General features: G+C 46.8%; 1 protein-coding gene across 1 annotated transcript in view; it reads right to left on the bottom strand.

Annotated features, from left to right (window-relative positions):
• The window catches only part of LOC8031792 (gonadotropin-releasing hormone II receptor), a 141,450-nt gene extending 119,590 nt beyond the window's left edge, over positions 1-21,860 (bottom strand). Inside the window, exon 1 of the mRNA XM_040218927.2 lies at positions 21,342-21,860. Coding sequence (XP_040074861.2) covers positions 21,342-21,860 — 519 coding nt within the window. The remainder of the gene's footprint in view (positions 1-21,341) is intronic.
• Positions 21,861-22,125: the final 265 nt, after the last annotated feature.

Genomic DNA, 22,125 nt, shown 5'->3' with positions numbered 1-22,125 from the left:
CGCATGCCGAACGCCGGCATTCGTTGTTCGAAACGCGTTCCACGAGTGCAGTGGAGACAGAGGCAGCTAGCTTAAGCTCTACCTACTAATATGTCCAACCACAGCTCGGCATTCTGTCGTCCCCGCGTGGTCCTGTCTCCCCCTCTCCCTCAATTTCTGTCCGTATAATATGTTGCAACAAAAAAAGCGCGCGAGGGACTCTGTCCACATAAAGGACACTCCACGGAACGCCTAATGCGGCTAAGCGCATTAGGCGGTTCGGGAACGGAGCTTTTTCTTGCCCGACGCAAAATCAACTTTCACGTGGTGAGTGGTCAGTTTTGCCGCTCGACGCAGTCGTCTGCGTCGCCGCCCACCGTTGACCCTGGCAAGGTTTTTGGCCCTCATTTTACAGACAGGGAGCTACGCTTTGCACTTTTACAAGAAAAAACGGACATGTGAAATGCACCCTTGACGAAAGGTTTGGATTGCTTCGTGCAGGGGGCGTCGATTTTTACGGTCCAGTTTAGATCGAGCCTGGTGACTTCAAACACCTAACTATACATCTGCCTAGATCAATTATGCCGCATGACATCATGACGTCATGTAACCCTAGGATCAACCAATCGCCTTGCGAGGTTTTGGTCGTCCGTTTGTTAGTGGAGTTTTAGAGCGCAGCTCTTAAACGCCCGTTTCCGGCTTGAGCGGCGTCGCCGTCGGCGTAACCGCGCGGTGCATGATGGGTAAATTTCCCCGCTAAATTTGGCAGAAAATTTTACCCGCAAAATCTAGCGGAAAATTTTACCCGCTAAATTTAGTGGCAAAAATTTCCCCGCTAAATTTAGCGGGGAAATTTTTCCGCTAGATTTAATGGGGAAAATTTTCCCCTAAATGGAGCCTAGCAGGAGAGGAGGAGGGACATAACCCCCTCTCCGTACATTCCCCTCCTCCTCCTCAAGAGCTGCGCTCTAATTCGGCGTTACAGGGATCCGTTGTAAACGGCTTTCATTTTTTTTTAGCGAACTGTTACCGCGTTCTGCGCACCGCAGTACCGGAGCCTTTGAAGCATGCTTTTAAGCGCGCACCCCACGGTCATATTCGGTACGCGGAACGCGGTAACGGTTCGCTAAAAGTCCCTAGTATTTCTTTGTGTCCCACAAGCAGGAGCGACAGGGAAGGCCACGGCGCCACTTTCCCCAGATCCAATGAAATTAGACCCGCCGAGCTTTAACAACAAAACGCTGGGGTAACCGAAGAGTGGTGGCTCCAGAAACGAGGCGGGTAAGATGACAGCCAACGCCAAAGCCAGACGAGAAGGAGAAATCCAAGCTTACGACTAAAGATGGATTGTGCGGCGAGGATGCTGACTCCCCAGAGGGCCATCCATCAACTCAGGACGACTGCCTACGTTTAAGTCCCATAACTCGGCGCATCAGTCTTATTATTCGGACACTCCGGTGTCCGCTGAGATTCCAAGCCTAGAGTTGCAAGTCTGTGTGTATTCGCCAAAGTGACATAGATTGACTCCAATATAGAAGGAACTTCGCCCGAACAATTTGGTTTTCTACGAGTGTGAAACTATAACTAGTTGCTATTCATGAGAGCTTTATAAAGATTTGGTTATGCATATTCACTAGCCCTGAGCACCCTGACTTCGGGGACAATATCCAAGGCGATTCATCGGCTATTCATGAAACATTTATAAGGTTTCGGTTACGTTTAATCAGTAGCCTCGAATACACTGACTTCGGGGACAATATCCCAGATGATTCATCTGCTATCCATGAGACATTTATAAAGTTTTGGTTACGTTTAATCAGTAGCCTCGAATACCCTGACTTTGGGAACAATATTCCAGGTTATTCGTCTGCTATCCATGATACATTTATAAAGTTTCGATTATCCCATACGAAAATTGTCTATGGTCGTGTATGGAAAAGTATATGGCAAGCTATCACCTGCTATAGCCCTCTATGCCCGGCTATAGAAGTCAATAAATAGAGCTACAGCCAGCTATAGAAAGATCTACGGCCTTTTGTCTAAAGACTGGGAATTAATAAATTTTCTTTAACCGCCTATAAACAAAACTTTCTGGCCGCAAGTCTAAAGACTGGAAACCAATCGTCTATATCCGCCCATAGAAAATCCTATGGCGCCAAGTCTAAAGGCTAAGAACTATTCAATTTTCTTTACACGCCTATGGAAGATCACTACCGGCACTTACTTTTTATAGCAAAAACGCTCCAGGTAAGAAAATTAAACCAATACTAAATTTGTGTAATAGCGGTGGCCAATATGTTCTCTGCTGTTGCAACGAGTCGTCCGAACCAGTGATATTGTTTGTATGAAAAGTCAATTGAAATGTGCGCAAATGTGTGCGTGTGCAACAATTAAAATTATTTATTACCACCCCCCGTGGTGAAAATAGATTACACTGGCACCGAACACTGCAATTAAGCAATAGACTAATTGCAATCTTCAGCACCAATGTACTGCATATCATCACTGCATTGTCAACATGATTCAACAAACTTATTAAAAAATACAATTATTAAATTTTAGTTAATTAGCCTAATGATCTACATTTGCTTTTTTCAGAGTGCTGAATTAAGATATGGGGGGTACTCCAAGAGAAAAATCAAATAATGTATAAAGTACGAGTAATATTTGCTCCGCCTCTCCGTGTTTATGCGACAAATGACGGCAGTCACCGGCCAAGTCGGATTCAAAAATAAGACTGCCATATATAGAGAAAGTGGGAGTTCCGGTGTTGCTGCATTCTTGCTGTTATGTGGGGGAGTGTTCTACTTGTATTCTGTGTGTTCAGTGATGTATATGTATCTGTATCTACCATGTAGCGTTCTAAAGTCGGGGGAATTTTAAAAAAATTTTTTAGAGTGTGCTGGCTAAATAGAGCCATAGGAAAGGGTGTAGCCCGAAACAACCCATTCCCGTTTGAACCCGTCCCGTTTTGACCCATTCCCGAAACGGCCTTCCCGTTTGAACCCGTCCTGTTTCAACCCATTCCCGAATCGCCCTTCCCATTTGAACCTGTCCCGTTTCAACCCGTTCTTGAAACGCCATTCTTATATGAACCCGTAGCCGAAACACCCTCTTTCGTTTGAGCCCGTCCCGTCAAAATCTATTGGTATCTCACCCTCTTCGCGAAGAGTCTCCATCGTTCTAACCCTGGTTTGCGCACATTTTTTCCTCGAGAATAGGTTCCGAAAAGTTGTTGATGCAATTAATGCAAAGGTTCCGGCGATCTATTTAGTTATGTTGTGAACTAGTTTTTATTGTCAAAGTGTTTTCAAAATATACATCTCTTTCAGACAAGCTCCAACGAAATATATTTCTACTTGAACCACTCTCTTAAAGATGATCCCCAGAATGTGGAGCTACTAAACGCGACAACGTTACCGGGAACACGATGTTGACGACATTTTAAATGTTACTTCGAAATGGTGTTACAAGGTACCAAATTGTATACCGCTTAGGTTAGTGGCGCAGATGAGCACTTTCAGAAACACTAGTAATATTGATGGCAGTCATTTGATTCTTTAAGAAAAACAGCGAAAACAGACTAGCGCTTGCTCGCGCTAACAGTGTCACGCTCTGTACAATAACGAAGTCTTAGGATAACGCAGGCAAGCACTTTGAGTAAGCAAAAATTAGCGTTGCTTTAGGTTTTATCATCGCGACGCTATTTTTAGGTTACCTAAAGTGCTTAAGTACGTTATTCTAAAACTTCCTTAGAGTGAACGGAATATTTCGAAGAGTGAGAATTCAGACAAGTTGACAGGCATATGATTGCGACTCACAGGAAAAATTCATAAACCACAATATGCTATCGCCTTTGTTGAGGAAATCGAACAGAAAAATCGCATTATCAGAAAGGCGACACTCCATTTTTGATAGTTCGCGGCTGTCTCCTCGCCCGCGCGGCACCACCATTTGCAAGCTGCTGCAAAGATATCCTTGTCAAGGTTGATTAACGTAGAAGTTTGGGCTAGTTGGTATGCAGACATTATAAAAAAAAGCAGCGCAAATACGATAGACAAAGTAAAAGGTAACCGATAGGACACAACGCTGTATCCTGTCGGTTACCTTTTACTTTTTCTCGTCTTTGCGTTGTTTTGTTTTTAATTATGTCTTATCAAAGCCTCATACCGTTTGATAAGATCGATGAAGCTGTTAATGTTCGGGTGAGCCCTCCCTGACACAGTTTTTATCTTACGATGCCATGTCTCCAAGGTTGTTTCGGGAGGTGAAGAAGTGACGTGAGCAAGGAGGACAAACATTGGACACTTGAACCTAACCAGCTGTTAACGAACCGACAAATTGATAACCAGCGATGGCCGAAGCGGGAAGGTTGTTTCGGGAAAGGGCGAAATGGGAAAGGATGAAACGAGAAGGTCGTTTTGAGCCGGGTCGAAACAGCAAGGTACAAACGGGAAGGTTGAATTGGGAATGGGTCGAAACGGGAACCACCCACAGGAAAACCCATACAGCCTTCTTTAGCAGACCATATAAATGGCTAAAGACACAAAAGGAAAAGCCATAGGCAGCTATAGCATGCTGGTTACAGAGAGCCAGCCATTAGAAAAGCTACAGAACGCTATGGCTGGACAGTGATAGGGCCATAGACAAAGCTAAAGAGGCCTAAAAAGACGACCATAAAAAATGCTAAAGACAGCCATAAAAAATTCGTTAGCTAATTGGGCCAAATAGCTAAAGCCGACCACACGAAGAATTTTCTATAGCCGACCATAGGTCATTTTTGTGTGGGATGTTTAATCAGTAGCCTCGAATACCTGACCTAGGAGACAATATCCCAGATGATTCATGTCCCCGAGGCAAACGTTGAAGCTCATGCGTTTTATCAAAGACTCACAGACAGCAAGAAAAAAGGAGCGCTTGAAATAAAGAACAGATTACCCCCGGGACAACGCTACCAAACGCAGCGAACCTCAGCTTTTCAGTGTAAAGTAATGATTAGCGAGATACCTAAAATCTACTAATTAATTTTGTTTTGATATTTTTCCCTATACTTACAGACTCGATTCGTATATTTATTTCTGTCCATTGAAAAAATATATCAGAGCCGTTGTTAGTATTCAGATAATTAATTTCCAGTCCCCGCTATTCATTCAAACATTTGAACTATAAAGAGACCGATTTGCCAAAACTAACAGATAAACGAGATAATTAATTTCCAGTCCCCGCTATTCATTCAAACATCTGAACTATAAAGAAACCGATATGCCAAAAGTAACACATAAACGAGCGACAAGTAAGCTATAAATATCCTTTTTTTAATTTAGTAAGTCTCTTTCATTTAAATCAGATTAGTTTGATTTAAGTAACTGTAGGAGGAAGGGACTTTTGCCACTAGATATATTTCTTAACAAGGCACATCGATTGACTAACTCGACCGATTACTCATAACAATCCGAAAAAAAATAATAACTGTAAATGTAAAGTAAGTACAATTAACATTTTAGTTTTATATATCATGACACACTAAAAACAAATAGCCTGACTTTCTTAATTAAATAAATAAAACTTAATATTTTTCCGAGTGCTGACTGGAATGCATTGAAACATTACTTTTCCATTTATTGCATTTTTTTTTTACGTTCTGATTTTTGTTGCATCAGGACGTTACATAACAGTAGAACGAAGTGGATGGTAAAAATCAACCTCAACGCTCCGATTTCGAAAATTCAGCCCCTGCGGCTTTGCTACGTTTATAGTCAGTCTCGAGTGTTTTTACATCGCTTCCCAGTCAATGAGATTTTGCTACGTTTATAGTCTCGAGTGTTTTTACATCGCTCCCCAGTCAATGAGATTACAGCAATAGTGCAATGTCACTGCTAATGGTGAATTCTACTGGTAGATGCGGAGCTCTTTCCGAAATCCGCGAGGGAGGCGCGAAATTCCGCTCCCCGCTTCAAATCGACGAACGGAAGATGGACTTGACGGGCCGACTGAGCTTCTCCGACGACCGGCCACAACTCTCACTGTTTAACCGCGGAAATACCCCACGACACAGGCGGAGAGAAAATGTCCGTACCACGGAGCCCGTGTTACACAAATAACGAGCAAGACGTCCGCGTTCGACACCGTCACATACCTTTCGGCCGCTTCGAAGCGGCGGGGCACGGACAGCGATTGCCATTAATGGAGTTCCGATTGCTGGTAAGACTTCAACAAACGCAAAGACGTAACAAACCATCACTTTCACGGTCGTCGCCTAATCTGCTCTTGGTTTATTGCACGAGATAACGCCACGGCATGCTCTGTAAAAAGGTAAACAATCATTAGCGGCGAAATCAGCAGGCCTAACCTTGCGCCTTCGTCCTTCAGATTTTCTGTCGTTCTTTTTCTCGTTCTTCGTCTCACGCTCACAGATGTCAGCGCTTGCGATTTGCCACGCTCCAGTCCCGGCTTTGCATTCCTGATCTACGCGATCCGGAAGCGTTCGAGCCATAACACTACCGCGTAAAACGACCGACGCATTCGAGCAGATCTAACTCGACACCCCGGCCGGTCCGGCGACCTTGCCGCGCATGCGCACTGCCGAGTTAAAGGAAATGACGTAGCGCGCTTCTGTCAACTTCCGCCAAGCTCCCTCAAATCCCGCGGATCAAGTTCGGTCACTTTGGAGGCGCTGCACGGGGCGCACCTTGCCACAAACCTACGAGTGGAAGATGGTTAACTTGAACTTGTTCTGCCTGTGAAAGATGCTCGCTCCAAAAGGGGCGCTTTTATGAACGCTCTAAATCTAAAAGCGGAATGAACCATAAATTACCCGAGCACCAAGAAGCATGCTACGAGTATACAGTTACACGCGCTGCACGTGTTGGCGTCTACAGCGGGAACTATTTTCTTAAGAAAAGTCCTAAAGGATCCATTCACACACTCGCGTTTGACTACGATTAAATGAGACAAGACCGGCTTTAAAACTTTTTGTGACGATTTACGACCGCCTGAATTGGTCCGCAGCTGGTTGTAAACCGGTTTACGACCGGCTGCGGACCAATTCAGCCGGTCTTAAATCGTCACAAAAAGCTTAAAAGTTGGTCTTGTCTCTCTCGGTCGTTGTGCAACGCAAATGTGTGAAGGCACGCGCGTTCGTCGACGTCTGAGGACCGGTTCACACAGGACCGTTTTCTTACATTACGGCATGTTACGAAAGCGTACGTCGGCTTGCGTTGAGAGTCACCCAGGCATCTGTACTTCATATGAAGCGTGGCAACAGGTCCAAGTAATTGACTAGCTCGCGACATTCGAGGCACGGATGTTGCGGGGACCTGTACGCAACGTAAGAAACCGATGCTGCGCGAACCAGCCTTTATTTTGGTTATTAACGCGTGAGCATTAGTGCCATGGTACATGCGCTGGCCTTGGACCGGTTCGGACTGACGACGAAAGTTCGCAATGTCGCCACGGGGTGGCGCCACGGCCCGACTGGCTGTGGAAGCGGGCTAGGAAACACCTTCTGCAAGCGCCGACAGATGGCGGGAAGGGCGCGGGTTAAAGCTTCGGACGCCCTCGGAAGCTCCCGCTGCCAAAGCCGCTCCGCACGTCCATAGAACAATACCTCGCGGATAAACTCCGATGCTTCCCAACGTTTTTGTGTCAACCTGACTGAGGTTGACCGTGCAAGTCCCCGCTCATCGCGATAGGGACTTGCACGTTATCGTTAGAAGTGGTCACAACCAGAACACTGCTAGAGCACGTGTGGTCTCAGTACAGACTGAAGCTTTGGACGGACACTTACGAAACTGCGTCGCGCAACAGCACCACTAGAGATTATCTAATTATCCTCAGTCGTCATGCGCATACCGTTCAAACGTCGGCATATGTGACCTACTTCACGTTGCACAGGTCGTTCCATCAGCCACAGGATTAATGCCGGTTACAAAATGCCGTTTGCTTACGCTTTCTTACGTTACGTGAGGAGTCACCGGTAGATGCGTGTTTGGTATGTCGCGTGCAACGCTACACTCTCAGAATAAAGGTGTATTCTGACACCCTTTGTCGTATATAATACACCCCAAAACTTCATTTCGACGTACAGCGCACTGATGTCGATCGGACGGTAATAGGGAGTTTTCGTAGATCGTTTTCGCCGTCCCGCAAGGCCCTCCGCAACCCGCTACGATAGCGGGAACTCCACAGTCAAGGCTATCGGCGCGCAGGCGCAGTAGCAACTTCTTCGTTGCGGAACGCTTAGCGGAGGGGGCAGCGCGGTCTACGAAAACTCCCTAATAACTTTCCCGAGAGGATTGACAGCCGTGTGGCAAAACTTATTAAAATAGCTAATGTACGTTTTACTGACTGAAAAAAATAATAATAATAATTGGGGTTTTCATGGCCCTATTGCAAAACCTCAGTGTTTCTTTTCTGTGATCTTTGATACGTGGTTTAGCTATTTAATCGGGAGTTTTAGAATAGCGCAAGCTGAAGCTTTGCGTACGCAAAGAATAGCGTCGTCACCACTGCGCATGCGCCGAACGCAAACCACGTTTTGCGCTTTGCATTTCTATATTAGAGCACGCTATTTCTCAGAAATTTCGTGCGTACGCAAAGGGTTTTTGCGCTCTTCCAAGGAGGATTCGTGATGAGAAGTTGGCTAAAGCCAAGACGAGCACAGTTAAAAAAAATGGCGGCCCCCAGGACCATGGCTGCGGCCGCTGTGGCGGCGTTGTGAGCGCGACGTCGGCGGCATCCTTGCGACTGCGATCTTCAAGACGGGACGAGATTGCACTCGATTTGGAAAACCCAGTAAGGTGGGCAACGATCACCGGCAACTTGATGCTTGGACGAGCGGACATTTATCGGCGAAGGTCAGTCTTGCCGAAGCGACGCATGCGGACACGACTGGTCGACCGCTCGCGTCGCATTCTCACGTTTAAACATATGGAAAATTGTTACTCCGGACCAAAAATCTTGTTCTTTCTCAAGTTACAGCATTTCGTGCGTGAAATGAAAATCATGACTGTATCTTGGTGGCGTCGCAAGCGCGAGATGGTTGGGCTTTTGCGTCGCGACAGAGAAACGCTATTCTTAAAACCCTCTCGCGTCGCGTGCGCTAACGCAAGCGCTAAATTTAGCGCTAGTGTGCGCCAAAAATTGCGTACGTTATTCTAAAACTCCCTAATAAATTATATCCCACCGTTATCAAGCCCCTTCTAAAATTTAAGGTCGTCTGTTCGACTATATTTCGCTCTACGCCGAATTGAAATTTTTTTAGAGTGTACTCCTTAAGCCGGTCGCCACGCCACACGTGAAACCGAGTATACGACCGAGAGAGACAGGACCGATTTGTAAGCCTCTTACGGCGTCTAGGACCTGCTTCGCAGCTGCGCATCCGGCTTTCCGATGTCGCAGGAGGCTTAAAACCCGGTTCTTGTCTTTCTCGGTCTTACTCGGTTGCAGGTGTCTATTTGCTGGGTCGCGTTTTCCCGCTCCGCGAATGCGGCCACTGACGGCCATCTTTTTGGTAGAGTTATATTACCTCTAGCCAATGTACAGCTGGTGCAGCCACTATCATCCATCCATGGCAGAGAGCGTTGTGGCAGTTGTGGTGGCAGGCTGCCATAAAAATAGCCGTGGGTGATATTTCGTTATTAATTGAAACTGTTTGACGAAACATATTTTTGAACCCCCGGTGTGAACGGTAGCCCGATCTTTGAGGACCCGGTAAAAAGTTTCACGAAATCGGAGCACCGGGGAAAAGCAGCACAGCACGCATCGAGAGAAGCATCGAAAGCAGACGCCGGTACGGCCTGTGCTTTCGATGCGAGCTGCGCTGCTTTCCCAAGGTGCTGCGCTTTCGTAGGACTTTCGCCGGCTCCTTAAAGATGAGGCTACCGTTCACGCTGGCTTTCAAGAATCTGCTTCGTCGAACAACTTCAATCAAGCACAAAATATCACCCACGGTACAGTGTACAAGACCCAAGGCTACTTTTATGGCAGCCTGCCGCCATAGCGCTGTCCGCCATATTACTATGATGGCTAGAGATAATATAACTCTGCTAAAAAGATGGCCGACCATGGCCGCTTCCCGTCCATAGGCGGAGCTGGTCAAACGCGATCCAGCAGATAGACATAGAGATCAGTGGCCGGAACTTAATTTCTGCATTTCTGACGCCGTCGCTGACACTGCGCGTTGCCACGGTACCGTAATTTAATAAGGGTCGAACGCGGACAGGCTGACGTGCGTTTCGTATTCACGGCGAGCCTTTTGTCGGCTATCCTGCGGCCCCGTATGGCATCTGCTGCGAGGCGGTACGCGGAGCGACCGTTCGCGTCCCACCCGATAAATAATGAGCGAGTCTTGGCGCGCGCACGCTGACAGCTGTCCGGGCGACGTCGTACGGACAGTTCCAATAATTGTCTTCCGAGCGCCGTCGTCTCTGCCTACTGTGGTGGAGCGCGTTGTGACCTAGCCTCCTCTACACTAACAAAGCCTGGCAGTTGGACGACGGAGCCATAGAGTGCCCGGTCGCAGATTTGGAGCGCGAGGATCTGGTAGCACAGAGCATCAGAGACCATCCTCTCGGGGAACATGGACGCCAGCGCACAGCTTTTGCAGCGGCGAGCACCCGAAACACACTTGTTCCTTGGGAGAAGTGTGTTTCGGCGTCTCGCCGCAGCGGGGCGCCCGTCGCGTGGCTCTCCTCTCATCCGTTGTCTGCCGCTTCTTGTGACGATCTGCCAGGCTTTGTCAGTATAATATAGGATATATGGAGGAGCGTGTTGTGAGTACGCGCAGCGGCTCTCTTCTGCGGAATTCCCGCACAGGCGTGTGTTAGTAGATCGACGAAGCCACGGAACGCAAACTCGTCAGATTGTCGCGTTTCGGGTTCTTGAGTGCCCGACGAGCCCCCTTTATAGAAGAAAGTAGAATAGAATAGAATAGTTTATTTCATACATACATGTGTCATACATGTGTCTGGGGTGCTGCAGCAAAAGAAGGCAAAAAAGCCCTCTAACGAGGCCGCCAACCCCCCCCCCCCCCCCCCCCCCCCCGCCCCGTTTATAGCAGTCAACAGAAACAGCATACAATAATTAAGCAACAAGGTTGAAATAAACATACGCATCAGTAAACCAAACCATTTGACACTAAGAAACGCTACGTTTGAGCCGTATGAGAACTATAACGTCACCCATAGCTTAAAATCGCAGTCATACTGCCCATACATTCAATTGAATTCACTTCATTTATTTACTCCCATTATACATATGGGTGACGGAGACAGGGACAAAAGCTGCAAAAGGTGCAGCTTTTTTCCCTGTCTCCAAAATGTGCAACATACAAAAAACACACAGTGTTTGCTGCAAACACAATGAAAGAAGTATCGCAGCGAGCACATGTTCGAAGCATCTTTGCCAAATAAAATGTATAACATGTCTGCAGGATATTTTTCTATCACCAATGTGGAAAAACAGTCCAACAATGAAGGCCTCCGCTGACTGTCTTTTGTAGGGTGTGTTAAGCAGTAGGACCGCAACTTAACAAGCATCAGACCTACTGTTAATGGGCGTTATCGAGGAGACCTCTGCCCATGCTAAACTGTGGGATAATTGAGCTTGAAATGATTCTGTCGCAGGTATACGCTTAGTTGGGGGAATATTAGACAGCCTCGAGGAGTGTCTCGTGCCTCCGCCGTATAAGGAGTATTCGCTGGGCGCCATATTTGTGGGTGCTGTTTAGAGCGCATGCTCAGAACGAGCCTACACTAATAGGCTGCTAAGACCGACAATCTTGAGGGTGCGGAATGCACGTTACCAAAAAAACTGTGGAAGCTCGCCATCAGCACGCGCTCAGCAGTCGCGCAAACAGCTATGGCCGCCAGTGAATACTTCCTATAGGCCAGTGAATACTTTCTATAACTGAGCCAGGGCAGTATACCCTGGCTCAGTTTACACTGAGCCGGGGTATACTGCCCTGGCTCAGGGTAAACATCCCTGGGTCAGCTAAAGAACAGCAGGCTAGCATGCCAGCCTATTGTTTTTAGCATCCATCCCGCGATTACACGATGCTCGTCGAAATCGAAAATGTCGAGGGGGGAATCGAATCTTGAATTCCCGGGTCCTGCACAGCTAAGGGCTTTCGCTCCGAGTCAAAAGGGCCAGTCTACGGATCCTCGGTAGGCGGGTTTGAGTCCGGGCCGAGGTTCCAGACATCTGACACGGAGGCTCATTTAGAAAGGTAAGCGAGATTTTGGTTGCACGTCTAAAACACCCGAGTGGCCCGAATGAATCCTCGATACTTCGTTGGACCGCACCGGATGACCACTCGATTAATTGGTCTGGCACGTAAACTCCCCAAATTTGTTTTGGTGCGGTCAGCCAACCGGTCCTAGTTAATCACAATCCGGGGTTAAAACCATAGTACTTGTACATGATTACTAAGCCGTGTAATGCCGCGTTCTCTGCATGCACAACGCAAGGCATTGTGGAGGGAGTCCTTCTATTCGTGCAATCATTTATGGGACTGCATAAATTAACTTGGATATCTATACGCTCGCACATTTAAACGAAACGAACTGACGTCTACTTGCCTCGAATGAATAAAATTGTGGTACAATGCAAGGTCCCGCTTCGCAAACTTTTACTTCCAAAATAGCATTTTTTTTTTTTTTGTGGTTGTTGCAGCAGACGAATTACCTACCGTCATTGTTTAAACAGGTCGCGAGCTAAGAATTATAAGAAAGCACGACAAGGATTCCATTTCTCTTTTACTTTCCAACGCAGACCTTTCCGGTGTCTATACATACCTTTTTTCTAGTGAGGCTCGAATTCATTTTTGACAGCTCTAAAGAAAGATTAAAGACGGAAATAACCGGGGTACTATCGGCGCGAAAAACAACGTCCTCCTTTTTTTTTCTTTTTTTGCAAAACGCGAAGGATTATTTTTTCTATCCGTACGTCTCAGGGTTTAGATAATGATGTTTGTTTGTTGTTGTTGTTGTTTTTTTTTTTTGCTTTTTTTGCTTGTCTTAAAATTCCATCATGATTTTTTTTTTTTTTTGCATGTCATCGCTTAAGAGACTTTGGCAACTCTTCCATGTTATATTCTGGCTTTCCTAGAAGCACGGCCCATCAGATTGAGGCCCCGTGGTAGAATTAACCCACCAGAAAAACTCAGTCGGCATGAAAAAGAAAAGGTCATGACTTTTCTTACACAGTGGGCTGTTTTGACTTTGTTTAACCTAGAAAACCGTACAATTCTGCCATGGTTCGGGTTGACCTTCATTGGATTAGAAATAAGTTACAGAGCTATAAAACTCCGTACATTAGTGCACACATGTTCACATTTAATACATTAAACACAAGCCGTTATTAATAGTTCTCATACTTAGGCAGAAACCTTTCAAAACAATCCTTGTATACACGGCAATAGCTTTACTATGTATATCACTGGAGATATATCGTGCGAGAGCCCGTAGGTACAAACATTCGCCAGCTCCTCAAACGCTCGCATGGCAAACCCGCCGGCTCCGGCCACCCGCACTCTCGTATTCATTTCATTACGCGCGAAAAAAAAAAAGAAAAAAAAGATAGACGTTTTGCGTGGCATATTTAGGCAAATGTCATTCAGGTGAGCGGTTAATCTGATATCCACCCCCAATCTTCCGCTTCCCACTCGGCAAGTATTGGATTTGCCGAGCTGAAACGGCCTTCGGCCCGGAATGCCCGTAAAAATACAATGGACCAAATTTCATTCGTGAATCGCTCCCTCGCTGTACCACTACGGCTGCTGTCACATTAATGCGACACTAACAAGCACGCGAGGTGTGACCCTGTTAACTTCGCTCGCGACGTGAAAACGCCGGTCGCACAATCAAATCACTGCAGCACTGCGAGGCGTGGCTATTGAACATCGCCGGGGGATGCCTCCCGGGCTTCGCGTAGGGACCAAACCGTACCCTTACCGAATAAACCGGATCGTGCGATAGGTGGACGTGCTCGCACACCACTATCCCAGTCCTTGCGCGTTAGTTACGCGCGCGGCAAGGTAATCAGCGGGGAAACGCGCGAGTTGGAGGCCCGAAGAAACCGTACCTTTGAGTGGTCGTGCCTCTTTAATGAAAATATTTGGGCATCATTGCTCTTACTTGCCTTAGAACGGCAGTAGCCTCAAATGCGGCCGTTACAATTCAGCTTGGGGAAATAAACCCTTGTGTTTGTTATTTCTGTCTTACCATGCCTTATCCAGGATCGCATGTGCATATATGGCCATCTGAATGGATCCGTAAACTTATTATAAATAAGGTAACTTAACTTTTTATTTTTGCAAGGACTGGTGAGGCGGCGTCCTCCAACATATATCGATGATAATCCGTTGCAACATAGTCAGCAACTCAAAGCCGCTATCCGTTGCGAGACCTCTGCAAAAACTACTTTATTTTAAGAAGCAGTAAGCCCGTCATTATCGCAGAGAGTTACGCAGTGGCCAGCGTGCCTTTCGTAGCACGTCATTAATTTCAATAGAATCAAATAAAAACGAATAACGAGAAAACAAATAAAAGACGCGCTGCGCAGACAGTCACAATTTGCGTCTTTTTCTTGACATTTCGCTCGCTGGACGCGCATGTCTCTCGGAGCGTATACGCGCCGCATAACTTCTGGCCAGTGTCGTCATGAGAAAGGCTGCAGCTGTGCCGACACAGTTGCACCACTGTTTTAAGAAGTTTTCCGGCGGTTAGCCGAAAACGCGAGACAGCATGTGCTTCCAGCGTGACTAATGCGCGCTGTCACCTACTTATGAATGCGCATTTTGAGCGAAGACACCATACCCCATCTTAAAGTGGGACGGAAACAAAATTTTTGCTTTCATTTTTTTTTTGTTTAAATGGGAACTATGTTGTGGTGGCAGCTCAGAAACACCAGTCTAACTACTGTGTCCGGGCTGCCGGCAGAAAAGTCAAGAAAACTAATTTTAAAGCGAACGAACAGATTTCGAGATTGCGCCTGGTGGCAGTCTCTGAAATCTCCGTTGACATTCCGCAACGTCATCGGCCTCTGAGGAGGCAGCGCCAGTTCGCAGCACTATATCTCTCTCGTAGAGTTACTAGTCCTAAATGTGACTGGGCGGAGAACGCTAACGAGTCTACTATGCTGAATATATTTACTTCCACAGTGATTTCGCAACGTGCATTCCACACCATCAAGATCGCCGTTCTTTCCAGACGTTAAGTAGGAGCTCGCTTGAGCTGAGGATGCGAGACCTACAACCATACCACTCTCACTCCCCCCCCCCCCCCCCTCTCCTCTCCAACGAATGCGCTGTGAACAACGCGCTCAAATATGGCACATAGTGAGTGCCTTTTATACACCTTTTCCACAAGAACGCGACCATCTCGAATGTCATCGCTTCTGGTATGCGGCAACGGTATTAGATTCGCTCAGTTACGGAACTGCTCATAGACGCTGCATGCACGAGCAGCACCCCCCTCACCCACCACGACTCGCCGCCCGTCGCTCGACGTGACGAACGGCTGCTATGCGTAACTGCAGTGTATTCTACGGAATATGTACGTTTCAAAGATCAGCGTCTAGATGGCGTTCCACCGTACTCTACGGTAGCGTGCCTACATGTCTCTCTGTCTCAGGGTGAAGACATCCAATGTTGCCCTGAATGTGAAAGCGCGTGACGCTCTGGCGCACTCTGTGCGTGACTTAGGCGTTAAAATGGCTTCTATGCATTAGCCAAAGCTACGCGCTCGAGCTGAGTGACACCGGATTGCGCGTACTTCAAGATGCGTAAAAAAACGATTGGGCGGAAAAATGGCTGAGATGTCACTACTCAAGCAAAAGCGCGCGTGTGTATGAAGGCGCTCTACTCTACGGCAGAGCTCTATGGTAAAGCCCCTTCATGTTTTAAACGTAACGCAAGGTGAGTCGATGCACGAGGCACGTGCAACGTGCAGCCCTTGGGAAGATCATGGCGGCACAGAGCAGCACTGAGCTAGATTTGAGACGCCATGTTCTTCCCAGAGTGGCGCGCGGCACGTGTCTCGAGCATTTCCATAACAATGAATGGCGCCACTTTTCCCAGGATAAAGGTACAGTGTAATAGAGGTAGAGCTAGATAGGGGGGCTTTACTCTATGTTACTCGAGGCACGTGCCGCGCCCCACTTCTGGGAAGAACATGGCGTCTGAAATGTAGCTCAGTGCTGCGTTGTTCCGCCATGACCTTACCAAGGGCTGCACGTTGCACGTGCCTCGTGCATCGACGCACCTTGCAGAACTTTTGAAACATGACGGGGCTTTAAGTAACATTGGTATACGGTATAACATAGTTTTGATCTCTCCACGACGCAGGAAGATGTTTACAAAAAAAAAGCATGATTGCCACACATTCTTTTTTTGCCTCACCTATATTTTTTCGCATATTTCAGGTTGAAATGTTTGATTATTTCTTCGTCCCGCATACCAGATACGGAATCCACGTCACTGGGAACAACAGGAAACAGAAAACCTCTATACGCCTCGCAAGTGGGCTCATTTTTGTCTTCTGCACATGAGAAAGGAAGTAGCGGTGACGTCAGAACGCCGAGCCCTGATTGGATGATCGCGACCCCCTATCCGAGCGTCGTCTGCTCCTTTGCAACGTCGTCTGCTCGCAACGTCGTCTGCGTCTGTCTTACCTTTCCTGCGACCTCGGGAAGTGCAGGTCTTTACGAGCGAGCTCGACTTCGGCTTTCAGAGAGGGCAGACGAAATAACTCGAGCGGTACGAACTAGCAGACGTGCATCAAGGAGGGAAGTCAAAGGACTCACTGGCGAGGTGTCCCGAGGCGCCGAGGTTTGTTTGCTAAGAACCGAGAGGTGAGGATGCTTAGTGTCCGCAAGTTCCCTCCCAAATACTTTTTCCCTCCTTTCGTGTGCGGCGAGACCCCTGATTCTTCGACGGCGTCGGCGAGTTGGTGCAGTTAACGTCGTCTGCTTTACGTCTGCTAGTCAAAGCGATGGCTGCTTTACCTTTCCTGCGTCTGTCGGAGATTCACCGCTTTTTTACCGGCGAGAGTCACCGTTGCCTCGAGAAACAAGGAGATAACAAGAGGAAGAAGTTGACCTCTTAATCTAAAATTGAGGTCAGCGATCAAAGTACAATACGGGAAGGGTTCACAAGGGTCGCGCGGGCATATTCGATTCAGCACGCCAGCCGGTCGTGGGCAGACGGTCGCCGAGTCGCGGAGTGCCTGCTAGGCCTAACTGTCGTACTCGCTTGGTCGTGTTCGTTGGAATCGTGGTCGTTGGAGCTTTTCCCGGGTGTTTCTGGATCCAGCGTTCTTGTTCGTCGTGGTCTGTTTCAAGTACTTTTTACTTTTTTTCTTGGTGCTTCAAGTTGGGACGCGTGAGAAGCGCACGTAGAAAAATAAACGTCCGTGGGTCGTCGCGACCGCGACGCTGTCGGCCATGCTGATTTGATCGTAAGAAGTGCGTAGACATGTAGCTTCGGAGCTGTCGTAGGATTTCGTCGTAACCTGCGCAGAACTTACGAAAATTTTATTTCGTGAATACGAATTCGTTCTTAACTTATGTCTTACGCACATTTTGGCGTAAGATCGTTTCGTGAATCTGCACTTCCGAAAGCCGCACGAAAGGTAAGACAGATGCAGACGACGTTGCGAGCAGACGACGTTGCAAAGGAGCAGACGACGCTCAGATAGGGGGGCGCGATCAGCCAATCAGGGCTCGGCGTTCTGACGTCACCGCTACCCCCTGCGCAGGAAGCAGACGAACTTGCCCTCCGCATAGACATTTGTAGAGCCACTAAATAAGCTGCGCTTAGAGTATCGGCACTCCGTTCCCCGACATTGTTGTGGGCGCCGCCATTTTGGCTCGTATGCAGAGCAGACGCAACTGCCGATCGTCATGATTCAAAAGTGCGACTTCCTCAGCATTAAATTCGGTGTTAGAAAGCTCATGTAATATTGACATGCTCTGTCGCGAACTGTTTAAACATTTGTGGAGGGCGGAAAAACATTTCCTGTTGTGATTTCAGATAAAGCTTCAGATAACTGGCAACCATGATTTTAAGACACAATATGGCCAAGCGTCGTTACTCTGAAGCGTAGCTTATTTAGTGGCACTAGACATTTGCATATATGAGTTGCCGATTGGTGCCCCATGCGTGCAAGCACGCGTAGCATGCGCTTGAAGGTAGCTTTGACATGCTTGCACTTGCTCGTGCTTCCTCACACGAGCAAGAACATGGCGGCGCCAAGATGCCTTGTTGGCAATCGTCTATACATAGCTTGCTCGTGTCGCCATTGCTGGGTACTGATGGTTCTTTCTAGTTACTGGCTCCCTCAAGCTACGATGTGAAACTAACACGGTGAAGCGAACGCTCGTGGCACTTAAAATACCGGCATGGCCGCGAATGATGTTACGAGCGGGCTGTCTATAGGCCATAGGGCGTACAGTCCTAAGATATTACTACTAGGCGAGGTCGTCACGCGTTGACGCCATCAAGCGGCACTGCTCGCAACTACAGTACCCTTGGCCGTGCAGAGGCAATTGACGTCACGAGCGCGATACACATTGCGCTTCTCGCTGGCCGATTTTGAAGCGAGATGTAGGAAGCTCGCGGTCACGTCATTTTGTTTTCGTACTTCTATAAGACTTTCAAACTTTACGTCACTCATCCTTCCAACTAAAACTTGACCTCTGGCTTTCTGAGTCTGCAGCCTCGTGACGACAATCTGCTCAAGACATTTATACTCGAAATTAATGTTTTTTTATTGTTATCATTTGAGTGTGTCCTCACGGCAGTTCCCATCTACTTCTAGTTTTCGAGATGTGTGTCGCCACCGAGACTATCCCTAGTGGAACAGTCAGTTTTCCAATGTCCTTAGGATGTCCTCACGTTCTGGGGATGTCCTCTGGACGTTCATAGGACATTCCAAAACGTTAGGACATCCTAAGGATATTACCAGTACAAAGTGTGCTTCTAGGGATACTTCTGTGGCCCGAATTATTGGGCGGCGGATAAAACCTAAATAGAAAAAAAAACCTCCCTAAAGGCAAGCTCAACGGCCATCTCACCGGCTTAAACCTCATCGGCAATAGATAGGCTCAATGAAAAAAAACCTTTGCCCGGCATATGCTCACCGGAGAAAACTGAAACGGATAAGAGCTCACTGCGGTAAGCTCGATCAACGAAATAAACCTCAGCGGATCAAAGCTCATCGACAAACGCACAGCGGAGAAACCCGCATTAGGTAAAAGCTCAACAAAGAAACCCTCACCGAAGGAAACAACTAGGTGAAAGCTCACCGGACAAAAGCTCATTGAAGAAACCATCGCCGAAAAAAAGCTCACTGGAAAACCTCCAACCGCATAAAAGTTAACAGGAGAAAACCTCACAGGATAAAATTGTTTTTGGAGAAATATTTACTCGATAAAGAACTCACAGAATAAAAGCTACCCAGAGAAACCTCCTCGGATAAAATCTAACAAGACAAAAGGTCACCGAAGAAATAGCTATCGAATTAAATTTCACTGGAGGAAAGCTCGCTGCAGATAACTTCAACGTAGGAAATCTCACTGGATCACAGCTCACCGGGAAAAAGCTCACAGGAGATACACTTCCTATATAAAAAGTCACCGTATGAAATGTCAACGGAGAAATACTTACACATAAAAGCATACCGGATAAAAACTAGTAGTGGAAACCCTCAACTGATCAAAGTTCACCGGGCAAAAGCTTACCGAAGAGACCCTCATAAGATATAAACTGGCCGGACAAAGAATAAAATAACCGTATAAAATAACGCCGAAATAAAGCTCACCGGACAAAAGTGCCCAAAAGAATTTCTCACCAGATAAAAGCTCACCAACGATAAGTTCTACGAAAAAATCATAATTGAATAAAACGTCAGCGGAAAAGACATCACCCTGTCAAAGCTCGGCGGCCATAAGCTAAATGAACAAAACTTAACCGGACGGACTCTCATTAAATAAAAGCTCGCTGGAGAAAACCTCGCCAAAGAAAACCTCACCAGATAAACGCTCGCCGGTGATAAGCTCAACAGAACACCCTACCGGATAAAAACTCACGAAATAAAAAGTAACAGGAGAAAGGTCTCACTTTATAACGATTACTTCGCATGAAATTTAAATCTAAGGTTAGCTTTTATTTCGGTTTCTCAAATAAAGTTGACGTGTTTTCCGGACCAGCAAAAAAGAAGGTGAGCTTTTCTCCTGGATCTGTTTTCGTTATTTTCACGATGTGAACAGTGTCTGCAGTCTTTAATCGTTAAAACAAATGCTCATGGACAACTGCAAACGCCAACGTCACTCTAGTGAAAGAAGCGTCGAAGTACGGAAAAACAGTAAAAGCTCAAAAATACGATAAATGATCTATAGCTTGAAGGGATTCCTAGGTATGATGTATTGTTCCAGAATGACGATGTAATTTCTCTGCCCACATTTTGCACCAAGCGAACTGCGCCAGCTCTCGGAAACAGGACCATAATATTTTTATTATCCATCTTTGGACTTCTAGCGTTTGTGCTTGATGTAACCGTGCACCCTCGAAAAACCAAGTGTCAAGCTTCCATGGCCTATTCTTGACGAGTGGTCCTTTGATCCGTTACTTTGCTTGTGTCTTTTGTATACGACCACAATCGTGACCAGAGTTACTACACTAGCCATAATTTTGCCCCTAACCTTTAAAAAAAAAAAAAAAAAAGTTGTGGAAGAAAGTACACAGGTAAAATGACAAGGACTGAACTTTGATTTATTTTTATGCTCTTTTTTCGAAGGGCGTTGAGACTTATGGGGTAGGGCCAGTGGGCGAGTACTTCAGCCATATAAGCGAAACACCGATTTCATAATAGGAATTATGTGCCGTCTGATTCAAGACTAGAAAGTTCAGGCGCCAAGGACACGAGGGCAAAAACCACCAGAAAGTTTAGAGGCCTACAATCAATCCTTTACCTGAGCTAGTTTTAGGTTTAACCATTAAATTAAAAAAAAAAATACAATCTCCCGTAAATAATTACGAATGACAGCTTGTGTTTTTTCAGGCTAATACAACTGTTTTAAAGACACATTAAAGTCTTTTAGAACAAACTCCTTTAAAGGATCATCAAATCAGGTCGCGATCTCCGCTCTGTGCGGGTTCGCCGATGCTTTAAAAGAGTTCATTCTGAGGGTATTTGCCGTTCCCTTGAAACAGGGGTATTCGTCTCAGTGTAACATATCACTTTTTGTCTCCAGTGCGGAGTTACTTCTAAGTTGACAGCCTCTCTAATCATCTGCCACTCGGATTTTTTGTTTCAATTTTTACCTTAAAGGCAATCTAAAAGAACAGCAGCTAAAGCACTTACTTGCGGGACGCTGCACAAAAAGCTCGTTATCCAAGCCCAGGAGAGCATTATCCTGCCACGTCGCTGGGCATCGTTCACCTTGAGCGGGTGCAGGACTGCAAAGTACCTGTCCAGACTTATGCACACGAGTACCATCGAGGACAAGTACGGCCCGAAAGCCCGAAGCACCTGCATCACCTTACACATCACGTTGCCTGCCGTCCACTGCACCGTGAGTCTCCAGCCCACCTCCAGGGGAATCATGACGAAGGTGACGATGAGATCCGCTATCGCCAGATGCATGATCATGACCTTGAGTCTGGACTTGCGATGGCGCTTGCCCATCAAGCTGAAGAAAACAGGGATGTTACCGGTGGCGGCTGTGACGAACAGCACCGCGTACACGATGACTTGCACTAGTGACTGCGTGTTGAAAGTCAGTTCTTCTGGAAACAGTTGTTGGCCGGGGTCAGTCCAGTTTGGATGGTTCACGTCAAGGAGGATTTCTGAAGACTCTTCGCTGTGGTTGGTGTGAGGCATGATGGGCTCTCCGGGAAACAAGTTTAAGGTGAAACGCTGCATTTTAACTTGATTTAACTTGACTTTTAACACACAAGGTGCGCTCAAACGTTTCTCCTGAGCTTGAGTGCCCTGTTTTGTGCCAGTCCACTGGGATACATTGTGGCAAAACCTACCACCAAAGAACCCCGCACACGACAAAATCTAATAAAATATTTTATATTTGCTCAGCTGATTTTGGCGACGATTGTGGAGACCTGCCAAGGGTGGATGTGCACATAAAACT

Source organism: Ixodes scapularis, unplaced genomic scaffold (assembly GCF_016920785.2).
Source record: "Ixodes scapularis isolate PalLabHiFi unplaced genomic scaffold, ASM1692078v2 PGA_scaffold11__112_contigs__length_91849675, whole genome shotgun sequence".
NCBI lineage: Eukaryota > Metazoa > Arthropoda > Arachnida > Ixodida > Ixodidae > Ixodes > Ixodes scapularis.
The sequence above is the reverse complement of the archived record's forward strand: the minus strand, read 5'-3'. Positions and strand labels throughout refer to the sequence as shown.